At 37.8% G+C, this 18,395-nt stretch overlaps 1 protein-coding gene across 7 annotated transcripts in view; it reads left to right on the top strand.

The window, feature by feature from the left end:
• The window catches only part of QKI (QKI, KH domain containing RNA binding), a 142,359-nt gene that overhangs the window by 47,235 nt on the left and 76,729 nt on the right, over positions 1–18,395 (top strand). For all 7 annotated transcript variants that reach the window (XR_006337952.1, XM_043888196.1, XM_043888195.1 and 4 more), the window contains exon 3: positions 12,572–12,688. Coding sequence is in view for 6 of the 7 variants with exons in the window: in XM_043888196.1 (XP_043744131.1) it covers positions 12,572–12,688 (117 nt within the window). In the remaining variant the exon portion in view is untranslated. The remainder of the gene's footprint in view (positions 1–12,571; positions 12,689–18,395) is intronic.

Below are 18,395 nucleotides of genomic sequence, written 5' to 3' on the forward strand. Positions count from 1 at the left end.
TTCAAGACAGTCTGAAAACTAGTTTTGTTTGGTTTAAATTTTTTCAAAGTTTAACGATTTTTAAAATAAGCAGTCTTGTCTTAAAATAGGAATGCTTTCTTTTGTGAGCAACATTTTGATATTAAAAAGGACTAGTGTGTAGAAGAACAAGCTAAAAGATGGAGTTTTTAGGGAAGAATAATTACTTGTAAGCAAATGTTTTCCAAACTCAGTTGAGATAGAAAAATTTTGCCTGTGATTTATCTTATTTGAAAAGAGATTGTTAGGATCTACTTGGTTAAAATTACTGTGACAGAGGTCTTAAGGAATTAGATGGTAACCTCATCACAGGCGTTAACCTCCATATCTCACTGAAGTAATCAAAGGAATAGAAAAATTAGAGAGAAACCTGCTCCTCGGGGCTATTGGGTGTTAGATGTTACAGGAAAGGTCAAGGTGCTTATCTCTTTTTGGCCCATTTTGGGAGAACAGTGTCTCCTGGGAGTAAGTGAAACAGTCAGTAACAGAATCTTCTTAATCCTAATCCTGTCCCCTCTAAAGTTGGTAAAAAATGAAATGGGGTGTGGAGTAGTCCACAGTTATATCCTTTGAGCTTGGCCACCCGTTTTTGTGCCTGCTTAACATAGATGATCTAAGTTTATTTTGTGAGTGAATGAACTCATTATTTATACCTTCTTTTGGTTTGAGTTTGAGCAGAAAACTACTGTAGCTTTTGATAGAATTTGTCTTAACTTTTGGGCTTACCAGGTGGCGCTGGTGATAAAGAACCCTCCTGCCAATGGCAGGAGACGTAAGTGATGCAGTTTTACCCTGTGAACATTAAAATAGAACTTTTTAATGATTAGCCATAGAACTAAATTTAATTATTTCTTTGGTTAAGTATGTTATATGTCTCAGTAAACCCATCCCTTTAGAACAAAATAGTTTATAATAAATTAGGAACTTCCTGAAATCTAAGTTTTGCTTATAATGCGTGCGTTGCTCAGTCACTTCACTGGTGTGTCACTCTCTGCGATCCTATGGACCATAGCCTGCAGGCTCCTCAGTCCATGGGATTTTCTAGACAAGAGTACTGGAGTGGGTTGCCCAGGCCTACCTCCGGGGGATCTTCCTGACCCAGGGATGGAACCCCAGGTCTCCTGCATTACAGGCGGATTCTTTACCTCTGAGCCACTGGGGAGGCCCTACCAGGCTGCTCTGTCCATGGGTTTTCCCAGGCAAGAATACTAGAGTGGGTAGCCATTCCCATCTCCAGGGGATCTTCCTGACTCGGGGATTGAACCCTGGTTTGCTGCATTGCAGGCAGAGTCTTTACCGTCTGAGCCACCAGGAAGCTTTCCCTAAGTTCACAAACAGTATCAGTAAGTAGCCTGCCTAGCATGAATTTGGCCATCTCTATGTTTCATATTGGCATGATAATTTCTTCTTCTTTACTTGGTAAGGAATTGATTGCGCTTAAAAAATTTATCACTGTTGAATAGCTTGGAGTTATAGAACAGTGATTGATTACTTTTTTGCCTTTTTATTTGTAAGATTATATAAGAGCAGTACAAATTTGCAGTTTTAAGGACAGATTAAACAAAAGAAAAAAGCAGAATTTGAGAAATGATTAGTAACAGGAAGGCTACAGAGGAGATATGAGTATAAAACTGTAAAATTTTGATATCATTCAGTAGCAAGGGCCTGAAGAATGGCAGTGACAGTTGGAACAAAGACAGGGGGACAGATTAAAATCTTAAGATTTTGTAGTCTGTTACATGTGGAGGATAATATTGTAGAGGAACAAAGAGTAAGAGGTGGTAAATGTACTGTATTAATAGAATTTAATAATTGAAAATCACTTAGAATAATTGAAAATCACTGTGAACTGAGTTTGTTCTTAACAATTTAGGAACATTGAAGCAAGGGTAGCGTAAGTTACCAGTAAGTCAAATGTAACTAAAATTTATGCCCCAGAAGAGCAGGTTTTCTTAAGAGCTGAATTAGTACTTTTGGAGCACTGTATGAGGGTGATATTTATGCACCAAAATTTAAGAAACCAGTTTCAAAGAGCCTTAGGCTGTATTCATAATCAATACATACTCAGGATTACTAAATATTTGATCTCCCAGACTTATCTGCAGGGTCTGAGGTAACACTTGTAAGCTCAGTGTTGACTCAAATAATTGTACTGTTCTCTCCGTGTGTGTCTTTTGTTGAAGTTTATGCATATTTGCCATTGAATTATGTGGATAAAGTGATGATCACGTAGAAGTTTTCATTCATGTGAAAGGTTTGGTTAAGGTACAAAGGATGTGACTGTTGATCCTAGTCAGTAACAGACATGAGAATATTGAAAAGGGGTGGTCATGTGAAAGGAGTATGGTAATGGTATGTTCTGTGATGTATGTGGAAAATAAATTATATTTGGGCTCATTGTGAAAGTAAACTTGAATCTGAAGAGGGTTTTTCTAGACTTTGTGCTAAACATTTTGAGCTACACATGAGCACCTGGTAGAATCAGAGTCTTCAGCAGAGAGGCTTTATGCTATACTGATGAAGAAGTGTCTTGACTCTAGGTGTTCTGGATTGGGACTACTTTTGTAACCTTGAATGTATTAAATGGAGATGATAATGATAACTACCTTCTAGTGTTGTTGTGAGGATTAAGTGACTTAATGCAGGTAAGTCTTCCCTCATAGCTCAGTTGGTAAAGAATTCGCCTGCAATGCAGGAGACCCCGGTTCCATTCCTGGGTTGGGAAGATCCACTGGAGAAGGGATAAGCTACCCACCCCAGTATTCTTGCGCTTCCTTTGTGGCTCAGCTGGTAAAGAATCCGCCTGCAATGCAGGAGAGTTTGAGCCCTGGTTGGCAAGATCCCCAATGGCTACCCACTCCAGTATTCTGGCCTGGAGAATTCCGTGGACTATACAGTCCATGGGTTCGCAAAGAGTTGGACACAACTGAGCCACTTTCACTTTCTTTCACTTTTCAGTGTGGCTAAAGTGCCAAGCATCGACGTTGACTTTTATGGAACACTCATAGTAGAACATACGTCGTAGGTGTACTCAACACCTAAGAAATGTTGAATGACATAGTCCTTGCGCTCATGATGCTTCCATATTGAAGCATCATTAGAGAGAAACCTGCTCCTCAGGGCTGTTGGGTATTAGATGTTACAGGAAAGGTCAAGGTGCTGATCTTTTTTTGGCCCATTTTGGGAGAGCAGTGTCTCCTGGGAGTGAGTGAAACAGTCAGTAACAGAATCTTCTTAATCCTAACCCTCTTCGCTCCAAAGTTGGTGAATGAAAATGGGGTGTGGAGTAGTCCATGGTTATACCACTTGATCCTGGCCACTCATTTTTGTGGGTGGGAAATAACAGTTTTTTCTGTGACATCATTAAATCTCATTTGGATTTTATTCTGAAAACAGGCTTCCGTTTAATAAATTTTTGGAATGTTCCTGTGCTGCCTGTGTTAATCTCTTCTCTGTACTGTATATGTGTGAGGCACTGTGGATTCACACACACACACACACACACACATGCGCGCATGGTGCGACTTTCTAATTTCAAAGAATGCCCTGTAAAGACATGCAGATTATTGCAGATGGTGAGACTGGAGGGCTTTAAGAGGCGGGTCCTCACTTGGGGGAAAACAGCCATCTCTAGGAGTCAACAACCAAGGAAGTCACAGAAGGACCACTTGAGCTTAATACTATGAAATGAGAATTTGACGTGTTTGGTGAGAAAGAAAGTATTACAGGGAACAAAAATTCAAAGTCCCCGCTGTTTTAGAGAACAACATGTTTCTGAACAGAAGGCTAAAAGCAAAGATAAAGGTTTGAAAAGTAGCTAGGGGTCTTTTAAAAGGCCTTGTGTGTTAAGTGTTTGGACCTTACACTTTCAAAGATCCTGTCCTCTATTTGTGTCATCAAACCCTTGTTGGCTTTCATTGCCGTCATATCTTTTATTTTAATTGATTAGATAATTTTTTGTTTTTATAAGTACTTGTTATAGCTTCCTAAAGAATAATCATCATCTTATTAACCTGAGTTTGTTTTGAATGGTTTCCTCCTCTTTGCAAATTATATTCATACTCAAAAGAGAAAGACTTGACATGATTTAGGATATCCAAATTCATATGCTATAATTTTAATATTTTGGTTATTATTGGTTACTTTTCTTCACTTTTACATTTGTTGGTGTAAATGCTTCTTCTTACATGTCCTGTGCCACCAACAGATGTGTATGAAGGCCTAATATACGAATGGTTTGCAGAATGGTTCCTGTAGTAATTATGTACCTTAAGAAGACATATTTGGCTGCTTATCTAGAATTAACTTGAAGATAGAGAAGGGATAAGACATCTGTCTCTCCAAAAGTACATGACATTTTGATATAGTCTTTTTTTTTTTTTTAAACAGAAGACTTCGTTGATTTTTTTTTTTTTCCTGAACTCTTGTATCTCTGGCCATACTGGTTTCAGTTGGGATAGTTCTGACATGAATATTGGTTGGTATTTTCATTTACGTTGGTGAGTAGATGAAAGTGAAAATCATGAGACGTGTGTTGAAACTTTATTGTTCATAAATGTGCAAGCAGTTTGTTTGCTGAGTTGGATAATGACTTCAAATACTGGAAGAAGGCTGTGCTATTCACAGTGGACTTTAGATGCAGCAAACTTTTAAATTTAATCTGCATTGTTAACCTTTTCTCCTTTACTGTCATCAGTCGAGTCAATGAAACTATAAATCAAATCAATGAAACTATAAATCAAATCAAACAAGATATTCTGGTATTTTTAATTAGAAACAGTTGTATTGCTAAGTAGTCACAACTCTTCTCTCATCTTACATATTTGCATAAGATGGGTTACTGGTGTTGACTACATTAGAAGTGGTCCATGTTTATCTGCCGAACAGAAGACTTTATCAAGAAATACACATTTGTGTGTATGTGTTTGATACTTACTATGTTGCTTACATGATATGATGTAAAGTTTATAAATATCTAACTTAAAATTGGAAAAGACCCTGATGCTTGGAAAGATTGAGGGCAGGAGGAGAAGGGGACGACAGAGGATGAGATGGTTGGATGACATCACCACCTCAATGGACATGAGTTTGAGCAAACTCGGGGAGCTGGTGATGGACAGAGAAGCCTGGTCTGCTGCAGTCCTTGGGGTCACAAAGAGTTGGACATGACTAAGCGACTGAACTGAACTTAAGATCACCTTAGCTATACTAGACAAAATATTTAAAAACAGAGCATCAGTTTATTGTGCAAAAAGCAATCCAAAGAAGTGCATCTTCTTTTTAAAATTGTTTTTCCAAAATTTTAAGCAGAAATTAAACATGTCTTAGAAGCGTTTCACTGAAATGAATGCTTTTGGAAATCATTTTTTATTACAATTTGATAGTATGCCACAAAAGATTTTATCTTTGTACATTTCTTAAAAGGTTAGTGGAAAGATTTGTTATAATACTTTGTTTTGTCATTGAGAGAACTAATTTCTATTTAAAATTAAGTCAGCAGCAACAAATAGCATTAGACATGATTGTTGTTAACTTCTTCTTTAGAAATTAACATGCCACTTGAGAGAGATATAATTGGTAAGCCACAGAGAGGTCTGTACTTAAACAGTAGGGTTAATGAATGTCTTTTTTTTTTTTCCCTCTCTTTTCTTCTTTCTTTTGGCCTTTAAATTTTGCAGTTAGCTTAGGCTGTTTGAAATGATTTTCTTTGAATGTGTTGTGACATTGTTTTAATTGAATGAAGCTGCAGAACTAGCATGATAAATCAACACAATGAATTTTAATGCAAGGCAAATAATATTAACTTGGAAATTGGTTGCAGTAGACAAAGCAGCTGCTGTGATTAATTTTTTTCATTCTCTACTTACACCATTTTGAGAAGGATGACCTTGATGGTTTCGATTATATTTGAGTCCCAGTGGTATGCACTTGAACACATTTGAGCTGTTTTTGTGCTGGTTGTGGTGCAGTAGAGTTTGGTTCATTTTTAAGGTTAGGAAAATTTTGTTATGGATTTAATATGTTTGACTGGCTTAAAACATTTTTTATTTAGTGAATAATAATTGGGAGTATTACTTAGCTATGGCAGAAAATCTTTTCTATGTAATGCTGTGGTTTCAGCACAAGAGATTTAATATATGAAAAGAATAGAGTGTGCCAAAGATGTCCTCCTTAGGGTTTGTGTATCAGGAGTGGAGCCGACCACGCTGACAGAGAGTGCAGATTAAAAGTTACATGTTAGTTACTGGACATGCTGAAGTGCCTTCATTCATGCCGCATTTTCCCACACATTCTTTGGCTGTTTCAGATACAAGGTATATTCTCTGTGTGAATTACTTCAGAGAAAGATCTGTATAGAGCACAACTGTAATAGAGAAAAAGCTGGCAAAGGTTACTTATTTTAACAGTCAAGGTACCAAACAGAATAAAGTCATTTTCACAGATTTCTTGAGAGCAAGGAGAATTTCTCCTCTTTCTCCTCCTCCCCTTTCTCCTTAAAAAAAAAAAAAAAAAAAATTCAGGCATCTATTTGACTCTTTGAGTAGCAGACCATGGATACATATTTCATTAAGTTGAATTTGAAAATGAAAGGTTGTTTCCTATTTTACTGAAAAATAGTCAGTGAGGCATAGAATGTGGAAATTCTTGTCTCTGTTCAGGTTGTTTGAGGAGAGAAGAAGGAGTGAAGTTTAGAGAATCTGTGACTCTGTGACTGTATATAAAGATAGGGGTTAGCAAGGCCTGTTGATAGATTTTCTGTGGTCGGTGTCTTTTTCTCTTTCTCAGACCCTCATTCTAATATATTTTTACCCTGTACTGCCTGAAATTAGTCACTTCTAGATCTACTTAGATTTAAAGGCAGCCTTTTTAAAAATTTTGTGGACTTCTCTGTTAGATACTAAGGGTAGTTCAGACCAGCTGAACAGTTTCAGTAAAATAGGACACAGAAGGGGGGAAAAAAAACAAAAAACAGACATCTGCCTGAATGCATCAGAGACCTAGCAAGATTGTGAAGAACTGCTAATTCAGGATTCTTGGAAGGACAGAGAATCAAGCTTGAATGTAAGCCTGGCTTTGTGAAACTCCTTTTCCTCTAGGTGTGTTTCTTGAATCTGGAGAGGACAGCTGAGAGGCTAAGCTTTGGGGGACATAGGTCTCATCTATGTAAGCTCCTTCCCATCTCCAGTCTTTGCTTTGGGTAGGAATCTGATGGGTGTGCATTCTAGAGGTAAGAGTGAACTACTTTCCTAGGCCTTTACAGACTTTGCATGTCAGCATCAAAATTGTGTCAGCCTCAGTAAGCAAAATTGTATTGAGGTGATCTTAGGTTGCTAGTTAACAATAGGTGCCTGGCAGAAGCTGACACATACTCCCTCTGGAGAGAGATAACATTACCTTAGGCCTTATATATTGGAGAGGGCAATGGCACCCCACTCCAGTACTCTTGTCTGGAGAATTCCATGGACAGAGGAGCCTGGTAGGCTACAGTCCATGGGGTCGTGAAGAGTTGGACACGACTGAGCGACTTCACTTTCATGCACTGGAGAAGGAAATGGCAGCCCACTCCAATATTCTTGCCTGGAGAATCCCAGGGATGGGAGCCTGATGGGCTGCCGTCTATGGGGTCACACAGAGTTGGACACGACTGACATGACTTAGCAGCAGCAGCAGCAGGCCTTATATTATTTCAGTAAGCTGTTTAGTAAATACATTGTCTGGCACACACTAGAAAACAAGCAAACACACAAAGAATGAAAGATGATGTTAACAAAAATCTGAAGAAACAAGACAAAAGAAACACATTCATCAAGACTCTAGATAGTAGGATTATTAGACCCAGACTTTATAAAAGTTATGCTTACTGTGTGTATGGAGACAAAAGGCAAGTTGGAGAAATACGGCAGAGTAATGGGAGCTGTGAAAGAAGAGTCAGACTGAGTGTGTTAGGGAAATAGGAAGTATAAAAGAAAAGTCTAACTGAAAAATTCCTTAACTGGGAGTAATAGGTTTAACAGAAGACTCAAAGCTTTTGAAGAGAGAATTAATGAAATTGAAAATTACCTCAGTTGGAAATTCAGTATGAAAATAAGTTTAAACTTAGAATTTAATATCTTAATAAATATCTTTATATCTTAATATATGTAGGCTCAAGGGCAAAAGGTACTACTGGAGAAAAAGAAGACCACTTCACAATGACAGAAGAATATAATTTTGTATATACCAACACAGTTTCTAATTGTGTAAAGCAAATAGAACTGAAAGAAGTAGACAAAAGTTAGTCACAGAAGAGTTCGCCTGCTTTTTTTTCCTAAGATTTTTTTGATATGGACTATTTTTGAAGTCTTTATTGAATTTGTTAACAATATTGCTTCTGCTTTATAGTCTGGCTTTTTGGCCCCAAGGCATGTGGGATCCTAGCTCCCTAGACAGGGAGCAAAATTGCACCCCTTGCATTGGAAGACAAAGTCCCAACCACTGGACTGCCAAGGATGTCTCATGAACACCCATGGAATATTTAGAAAAATTGGCTATGTGCTGTGGTTAAAAGTCTGAACAGAGAGTTGAAAAAGGGGATTACATCCCAGCACATTATGGGTCTAGAACAATCGTGATGCCTAAACCCCGAGAAACATGAAAAAGGAAAATTACAAGCCAGTTCCATTTGTGAATGTAAATTTAAAAAATAAAATTGTCACCAAGAAGTGCTAACAAACTAAACCTAGTGATTTATAATAAAAGATAATGCATCATGATCAAGTTTATTGTAGAACTATAAGGGTGGTTTAACATTTGATAATGAATTATAATCCATTGTGTTACCAGAATAAAGGAGAAATACGATTGTCTTAATAGATGGTGAAAAAGTGTGATACATTTAAACATCCTCTCGTGACTAAAAATAAAAATTCTTAGTGAACTAGGGAATAGAATGGAATTTTCTTCATCTGTTCAAGTGTAGACAGACAACTTCAGACTTCATAGTGAACTACTGAAAACTTCATTTTTGAAATCAGGAACGAGTCAAAGATAATATAGCTTATTTGACTTTGAACTCAAGATGTGCTGGCCAGTGCTGTAAGGATGGCCAGGAAAAGAAATTAAAAATATGATTTGACAGTTACATATTTTTTCTTTTTTCTTATTTGCAAGTGTTATGAATCTTCACCAGAAGAATCCAAAAGAATCTACAGAAAAATTAGAATGAAGAAACAGAGTTGCTGGGTATACTGTATGATATAAAAAGATGAATTATGATTTCACATGTAAAAAAACAAAAATGAAATAAAAATATGATTTACAGTAGCAAAAATGAAGCCCCAAATGTCTTGGAATAAATCTAACAAAAACAAAGGCACACTAAGAAAGCTTTGTATTCCTGAGAGAAATCAAAAACACCTAATCAAATGACAAAATTATGCCACATTCATGATCCTGAATATTGTTATAATATCCCAATGAAAGTTATTGCTAGAATCATTTTAGAAATTGACCACCTATTTCTGAAATCTGTATAGACACACAAAGACTGAGACACCTTTGAAAGAGGAGCAAGGTGAAATAACATGCTATCCTGCGTATTAAGGTTTTGAAAATAAAGTTACATTAAATGATAGTGAGATACTGAGCCAAGTAGATTAATAAGAGAACCCAGAAGTAGACCCATATATAAACATGTATAGATGTTACTTACGACAAGAAATAGCATTGCACTGTAGATCGGGGGAAAGGATAGTCTCTTCAGCAACACGTGGGACAGTTGGGTATCCACGAGAGAAAACAGGAGAAGAGGAGGTGGTTTTTTCATCCGGACATCACTTTCTGGCACACTGTGGACATAAATGAGAAAGTCATGACAGTAAAGCTGCTGAAAGTTAATACAGAAGGAAGGGTGTCTTGATGACCTTGGGATGGAGAAAGACTTCGTTTAAGACAGCTGCATTAAAATTATATGTAATTTAATTCAATTCAGTCTGGTTAAATTAAATCATCTTAAGACACCATTAAAGACCAAAATGGCAAGCCACAGGAAGGGAAAAGGTATTTGCCACACTTGTGACCGCAAAGTGGAAATCAGTAAGAAAGCAAAACAACACAATAGAATAGTCTGAAAACTTCGCATGTGCTTCAAAAAATATACATCTGAATGACCAAAAACATAAGAAGTATTGAAGTGTATCAGAGTGAAATCCTCTCCTCTTTTGGGAAGGTAACTGTGGATGACCGGTTTAGAAAGTAGTTTAGTGCTGTCTACTGAAGGAGTTGTGGGGCGTGTTCCGGGAGATGGTGAAGGACAGGGAAGCCTGGCATGCTGCGGTCCGTGGGGTGGCGGAGTGGGACACGGCTGAGCCACTGAACAGCGGCTCCGTTACCAGCAGTCTTTCCCCTAATGGGACAGTCCTTTGTCCTGCTTCTTTGGTTTGTACACTCTTGCATGCAAGAGGCTTCCTCAAGTTAGCGCATTCCTCAAGTCTTTGGTGAACTTTGTCTATACATACTTAAGTATGAAGCACAGAATTGAATTAGAAGCTCGTATTCTTGAACTGGGCTTGCTCATTGCAGGGTTCAGTAGGAGTTGATCACCTGAAGCGAAGTGTCAGCCTTTGAGAATGGAACCAAATGCTACAGTGTAAGAGTCTTTTCTTCAGGCAGCTTTTCTAGAGATGAAAACTCAAGCCTGATACCTGCAAGTTAGATGCCTGGCTATTGATAGTCTTTGGGCAGGGTTTGTCCTGTGTATATCATTGCCATCCTTCTGGTTTTCTGCAGAACTCAAGGCGGGAGTTCCTGGTCTCTCTGGAGTTCTGTAGGGCAAATTTGCTATTTGATCGTATCCCTTTCCATGGACATTCTGAGCTGACTTGTTGATTGAGGGCCTGAGGCTTCCTGAAGTGAGTTTGTAGTAGACTTCACAGACTGTGACCCACTGTGTGGTGGACTTTGTATTGGACGTTCCGTATCTACTGTGCTGTGCTCACATGCAGTCCTCATGGCAGCAGTTCCAGATAGCGTCGTCTTCATCACGTGACTGAGGCTTGTTTTATACACCTTCCCATTCTTACTGATGACTTACTATTGGAGCTTGAATACCAGTTGGGGTCTGTGTGCTTTCCAAGTATAAACGTGTAATCATTTACATGTGCAGTACTTTAAGTACAGTACAGTACTTCAGTTTATTTAGATTGGAGGTATGGGAGGAGGGCTCTCGACTGGGTGACAGCAAGGGTTTAGTTGGGTGAAGAGGTAGATCAAGTCCTATATGCCAAAAACTAGGCAAGGTAAAGGGTTCTATTTGAATGCAAAGAGATGGTTCAGGCAAGTTTCAGAATTTCGAGTCTTGTATACCTGGGTCTAGGACCTGAGAGTCTTTGCTTGGGGTGGAAGAACTGATATCATAATCCCCTAGGGAAGAAGACTTTCTTCCATCCTCAAACGTGTACACACACATCTTTCATTTGGGAATCGCTTCTGTAAGATGTGGCAGTGCTGGTGAGCAGCTGAGGCAGAGCAAGCAGCCTCTGGAGCACAGAAGACTGAGGAGGGGCCTGACTTCTCAAGCCCTGAGAGCAGTGACCTCTGACACATTAGCGTTATGTGACGATACTCTAACAGTAGGGGTAAAATGCAGGGAACAAGTAGGAAGCATAGGTATCAGTAACGTTTGAATAAATAGATAAAAACCACCCATGGATCTTTGTGGAACTGATGATATAAACATTCTTTTTTTTGTCTTTTATGTAGATGACACATGAATGAGGAAAATGCCTTTCAGTATTCATAGTCAATCTGTTCCTCTCATTGGCCTTTTAAAAAATTAACTTCTATGTATGAATATTAGAAGTTTCTGTGGAGGGATGATAATTATAGTTATTTCTTATTACTGTCCTTTTTGTGACAAGAGTTAAAGTTCTTTGTTAAAGAGGTGGTACAAACTAAAGGTAGAGATGGGAAATAGGAAAATAAGAATGCACATACAAAATTGTGCAAGGATTGTGGGAAAAAAATGTAGACTCTTATGTCTTAAATAGTTAGTATAGTGTGGAATCCAACTTTGGCCATCAGTGTTCTGGCAGCCAGCCCCAAAATACAATGCTCTCTGAACAGTTGCTGAAGTATAGCTTAGATCAATAAGATAGGAATTTCCCCCAGGGATTTCTGTATAAAAGGCAGCCACTATTTAACATAATAAATAGCTCCTGGAACCCTGTCATAGAAGGGATTTGTTGAACTTTCCATGTACACTTGTTTAGAGTGTGCATGTTGATGGGAAGTTAAATACAGCACCTGTTTTAGGTAGGTTCTGCTGTCCCTAACCCATGGCTTGTGTTAATGCACATGGAAATGTCGAGCTAAACCATGAGCTGCTGTCATTACCCCCAGACTGGGCAAGAAACGGATAAGGTTTTATTTCAACCTAATATTTTAAAAAATTTAATTAGAGAAAGTTAAGTATATATTTAATTAATTTATTTATTTATTTTAAGTATGTATTTTAAAATAACTTTAAGTGAATAATGCACGGTGTTTTTTTTCTCCCCCCCCCTTCCCCCACCAGTTTAATTTTGTTGGGAGAATCCTTGGACCTAGAGGACTTACTGCTAAACAGCTTGAAGCAGAAACAGGATGTAAGATCATGGTCCGAGGCAAAGGCTCAATGAGGGATAAGAAGAAGGTAAGTCCTTGAAAATGGGGCCATATAAAGTATAATAATGTACTTATACGTCATAAATGTACTAATACATTTTGAATTTTAATAACAAAATATCTAGATCTTAAAGCACTATATGTTATTTCATGTCAGAAAATTTTTAACTTTTTAAAGGTGGTGTCATGATTTTCTCTTTTTGATTATCATTACTTTTCATTTACCTAGCTAATATCAGTTAATTCATCATATTCACGTTGATTTTTACACTTGAGAAGCTTCCAGTTTGGAAGTTAGAGTATTCAATGTTGTATGTGTTAAAGATGTAACTGAACTTTGAAAAATCTAAAATGTTTCTCTTGATGAGATTTAAATGAGAAGAATCAAATGAATTCCTTTGGATTTATGTCATCTCATCAGGAGAGTGAGTAAACATGGGGGAAGGCTTGTAACTAGCCATATGTGAGTTATCTTTGTTTTTACCAGCATTTCACGTTGAGTTTGTTTTCCAGACATTTTACTTTAAAGTATATTGTTGTTGTTTTCTGCTTCTTTTCCTTTTGCCACTTCTTATTTTTCTAGTTCAGTTGATGAACACCTACTTACCTGCCTTAAATACTGTTTTTTCAGAAGGTTTTATTTGCCTGTTTCCTTTTATCCAGTGATACTATGAGGCAGAATTCTTTGAATTCTATCTGTGTGAAAAATGTTTGACCGATTTTTTAAGAATAACGTAGGTTTTGATTGCCAAAGATTAAATGTATTGTTAGGAAGGGTTTGTTGTGTGTTTGATTTTTAAATACATTGCCTTGAAAGAGACATCAAATGGAGCTGTGGGCAGCTTTGCGGGAGCGTGTTGTGCATTGAATCCCTCTGTGGCGCTTACGGAGTGAAAGCCAGATCTGTAAAGTACTGTGACTTCATTCGGATAGGTTGCTTTTTGAGCTCTCACCTCATTTCATTTAAACTCTCCCATTAGCTGACTGGGTCTAAAGCATTTTTCTCTCCTTACAGATAAATAAGGACCTAGTAGTTAAGCTAAGGGGAGAGGCCCTCAATAATACTAATTATCTGTAAATTTTATTTTAAGCTGTTCTTGTCAGATGAGTATAAAGATATTTTGAGGAAAGCATGTGAGTTCTCCCTGAGCATATTTAGCAGTTGTATTTAAAACAATCGTTTTTGTTAGGATCTTAAAATAATTGAATCACTTTGTGACTCAGCTGAGTGGCAGTCTTGTATTGCCATGCAGATTTGGTTCCCATGTTGGCGCTTATGGTTGCTTTGCATTAAGTACTGCTGATTTAATAGCCTAGGTACAATAAGACAAACTCTCAACAACTGAAGGGCAAATCTTCACCAACAGATGAGCGTATTCATCAGTTAAACAAGTTGTTGCATCAGTTAGCAAAGCATGTTTTGCCCTCTCCTCAGCCTCTACCAGTTCTGTAGTACCAGCCCTCCACTCACACACACACATTGAGAAGTAGAGCTTGGAACCCTGTAATGAGACATCGCGAGTGTTGTTTTCGGTCGGGTTGAACTTGGGGCCTGCCATCATGTTCACATACAGTAGAGTGGTTAAGAGTGTAACCTCTGTAACCGTCTTGCTTTCATTTGAACCTTGCTTCTATCACTTAGCAGCTTTGTGATTTTAGCAAATGACTTCATCTCTTGGTGCCAGTGAAGGGGGAGTAGTGACGTCACTGATGGCTGTGAGGATCACAAGTTGTAGAGCACTTAGCAGAGTGTTTGACACGTAGTAATCAGTTAATGTTAATGATTGCTCTTTAATAAATTTCTTTACACTGTTAGTACATTTTCTGTTTAAACTCTTACATTGTATCGTGCAGGAGTATTACAATTTTTTAAGCTTTGGAAATGACAATACTTTGTTGTTGCTTTGTGACCTTTGAATATCCCGTATTCTCACAGCTTTTTTGTTTTGGTTCCCTGATGGTTGGTGTGTCCATGTTCTGTCTTGTCCACTTTGTTCTTAAGCACAAACAGAAGTGGTTAACACATTATATTTTTTTAATTTGTACTGTTGCCTAATGAAATAAAAAAAACTTTCCAGATTACACATAATGCATGAAAACAAGGATTAAGACACCAACAAAATTTTGACTGCAGATTGCATTTTTAGTTTTATTAAGTGCTATAGATGAATATACTTTGGGAATATCCAGTTAATTTGAATGGCTACCGTATGTTTGATATTATGGTGAAGAATTTTTGTGTAGACTTATAATGCCAAGAGTGTCTTCTGTAATATTAATTTAAATCTATGCATACTAAATTGTCAACCATGTCATTTTGGTTTACTCTGCTCTGCTCATTGAGTTCATAAAAATGTTAATAGAAGTTACGTCAAAATGGAAGGTACTATCACTTGTTCCTTGGCTGTTATTTTGAAAAAGAACATGAAAAATAGATGGAGACCAAAAAATATTGAAGTCAATAATAAGGCTGATTGAAGCATATTCCATGTGTTTAAAGGAAGACTAAACTTTTTCGTGTAGAGATGTCAGTTTATGTAAAAGCTGAGAAAGCTAGAAAATCTTAATTTGTTGACTGTCCATGGTATTAATGATGGAATGCTGTTTGCTGATCTCTCAATAATGGCATGCCATTTCTGTTTTACGGAGTATTTCTTTGCTGTTTGATGAGTACTTGGCATAGAATAGGAACTGGGGGAAAAAAAAATCTGAGAAGGGATGAATGTGTAGGTAGTAAATGAAAGACATAGATGTTCCTCTCTCCTTTACCCTCCCCAAAGTTTTTATGAATAGAGAAAATGATAAATTCTATGTGTTTTCAGTTCTTTGGGAAAGATAGGCAGTACTGTATCATTCTAAGCTGTTGGTTTTAAGCAAGGGAATGAATATGCTACTTTATATTTTTCATTTTCCTGGATTGCTGTTAGTTCAGAATTACATTGTCATTGTATATAAATACCCAGAGGAATGGTACTGGGTAATTGTGGGAGCCTAAGGACAAGAACTTCACTCACACTTCATAACTGACTAGGGAGCTGTGCTTGTCTTTGTACTTCCCACTCCCAGCTGAAAATGTTAGTGCATGAGATGTCTGCTCCTGCCGTGGTTCAGTCGCTCAGTCGTGTCCAACTCTTTGTGACGCCATGGACTGCAGCACACCAGGCTCTTTGTCCTCCACCCTCTCTTGGCGTTTGCTGAGATCCGTGTCCATGGAGTCAGTGATGCCATCCAACCATCTCGTCCTCTGCTGCCGCTTCGTACTGCCCTCAGTCTTTCCCGGCATCAGGGTCTTTTCCAGTGAGTTGACTCTTCCCTATCGGGTGGCCAAAGTATTGGAGCTTCAGCGTTATTCCTTCTAATGAATATTCAGGGTTGGTTTCCTTTAGAATTGACTGGTTTGATCTCCTTGCAGTCCAAGGGACTCTCAAGAGTCTTCTCCACCACCACAGTTCGAAAGCATCAATTCTTTGGTGCTCAGCCTTCTTTATGGCCCACCTGTCACATCCGTACAGCCCTACTGGACACGACCAGGCTATGATCCATGAAAAGGGTGAGCTGTCTACAGTTGAGCAAAGTCGGGTGTTGGGTCTTCTGAGAATGTCCAGTGGGACTCAGCAATTCTGATTAGAGCTCTTTGCTTGAAATGAAGGGATGTGCACTCAGTATCAGATGGCCATTCGAGGGCTGCTAGTAGCAGTGGCCAGATGGTTTTAACCACATTTACGATCTGTTCAGTATCGTATTCAGACTGTGCAAAAATCTCAAAAGATAATTTTTACTCTTCTAACAGGAATGAAGGCTTAAAAGAGGTCAAGTAACTTATCCAGTCCCTTATTTCTAACTATTAACTACACTCAGTATAAACATGTATCTTGCTGGACATTGACATTCAGCTTTATAATTCATTCTCTTCAGAATATGAACTTTGAATTTAAAATTAGAGAAATCTGTTAGAAAGTTTTAATTTAGATTTTAATATATTTCCCAAATCCATTCTGACTGATGTCTTAACTTCTTGAGGAACTACAGTGTTGTATGGACCATGATCTCTGAAGTATTATTAGAGGGACATACTGTCCAATTGCAAACATAGATAGAATTGCATAACTTTTTTATTTGCCACTTTTCATATGCTTACACATTTTTCTCCTATTCTTATACTTCATAGATGTTTTACCTAGTTAATATGTGATGTTTTTAGAAAAGTTTAAAAGTGTATATGATCAGAGAAAAAGTATAGCGAGGCACCTGATCCTGTCGCTTTAGAGACTACTCTTGTTGACAATTGTGATGTGTCTAGGAGATCATTCTTCCTGCATTGGTATATACACTTTCACATGTGTTGTAGAAAGTGAGTCTTACTATTCTTGATGCTTTGTAATTAGCATTTCCTGCAGCTCTGTACTCTGTCCTGTCAGTTTAATTGACAAATAACTGAGCTTTATAATGTCTGAGAGTTTGTGCTGCACGATAAGAAAACTTAAAAGATAGCTTAAGGCAATATTAGCAATATATGCAAAAGTTAATTTGCTTGTATGGGGGAAACTTAGACTTTTATTTTTAATGAAGGATGTTATTGCTTTCTCAACACTTTGAAAATGATCAAATTGATACAGTTTTTTTGGTTTGACATACTAAAGTGGTTGTGATAGCCAGTGACATAACATCAAGCACAAACCTGGTCTAGACAGCCCGCTTTATTAGTCTTGTTGAATGCTAGACTTCTGACAACCTGGAGCGTAAGTGTAGTTTATTAAAACAACAACAACCAGAAAAACGGCTTTGCTCACGGCAGATGCTAAGCACTGTTCATTCATCTCCCAGCATCGCACTGCCTGTCTCCTTTCCCGTGTGCCTGGTTACCCCCGTCCTCCTTGCCCCTCTGTCTGCCGGATGGTCTGGGCCGCAAGTTCTAGACATCATCTCAAGCTGGAGATACTGTATTAGGTGTTTCTAAAATAGAAGGGCTCTTCAGCTCTGTCATATTTGTGTGTTTTTTTTTTTCATCACCGGAACAATTTCTTGTGTTGTTAAAGGTCTGGTCAGTGTTCCTAGTTCCCCTCTTGTCTCATAAATGTGCTTTTAACAGAAGTTTAAATGGTGTCCATGTGAGGGGCTTACACATTGCATTTGATTGATAGATCTGTTAAGCCATTCTCGCCCTGGCCCCCATTTCTCTTTGTAGTTTATTTGTAAAGTGTTTGAGTTGCTTGTACTGAAGAATTCCCGTGGCCTTTGCTGATTGTATTTTCATGGTCATGGCCATGTTTATTAACACTTATCTCTGTCCCCATATTTGGGCAGTTTGGTAGTGAGAAAGGTTTAATAAGGTTTAGTTCTCCTGCCCTCCCTTCCTCATTTCCTTTCTTCCTTTTGAAAGAAAATTTTGTAAGTAAATGTTGTTGTGGTACCGAAAATCTAGTGTTCTTTTTATTTTAGCAATCATTGTTGATTGTTTTTCAGACCTTTTACTTCAGTAGGAACTGCAAAATAGTTATTACCTTGTTTCTTTGCTATTATTAGTTAGATTTAATTTTTATAGGAAAGGCTGGATAAATGCTCAGTTTGTTTTTGTTTTTTGTTTTTCTTTTGACCCAGTCCCTTATTTACTAGGTTTAAAATAGTGAATTGGCTCCTAGGAATCCTCCAGAGGTGTAGAATTAGTTTTTTTGTTTTGTTTTTATTTGAGTATCATTATGAATGCATTTAAACAGTTTTGATGTATTTCAGTTCAT

This window comes from Cervus elaphus, chromosome 26 (genome assembly GCF_910594005.1).
Source record: "Cervus elaphus chromosome 26, mCerEla1.1, whole genome shotgun sequence".
NCBI lineage: Eukaryota > Metazoa > Chordata > Mammalia > Artiodactyla > Cervidae > Cervus > Cervus elaphus.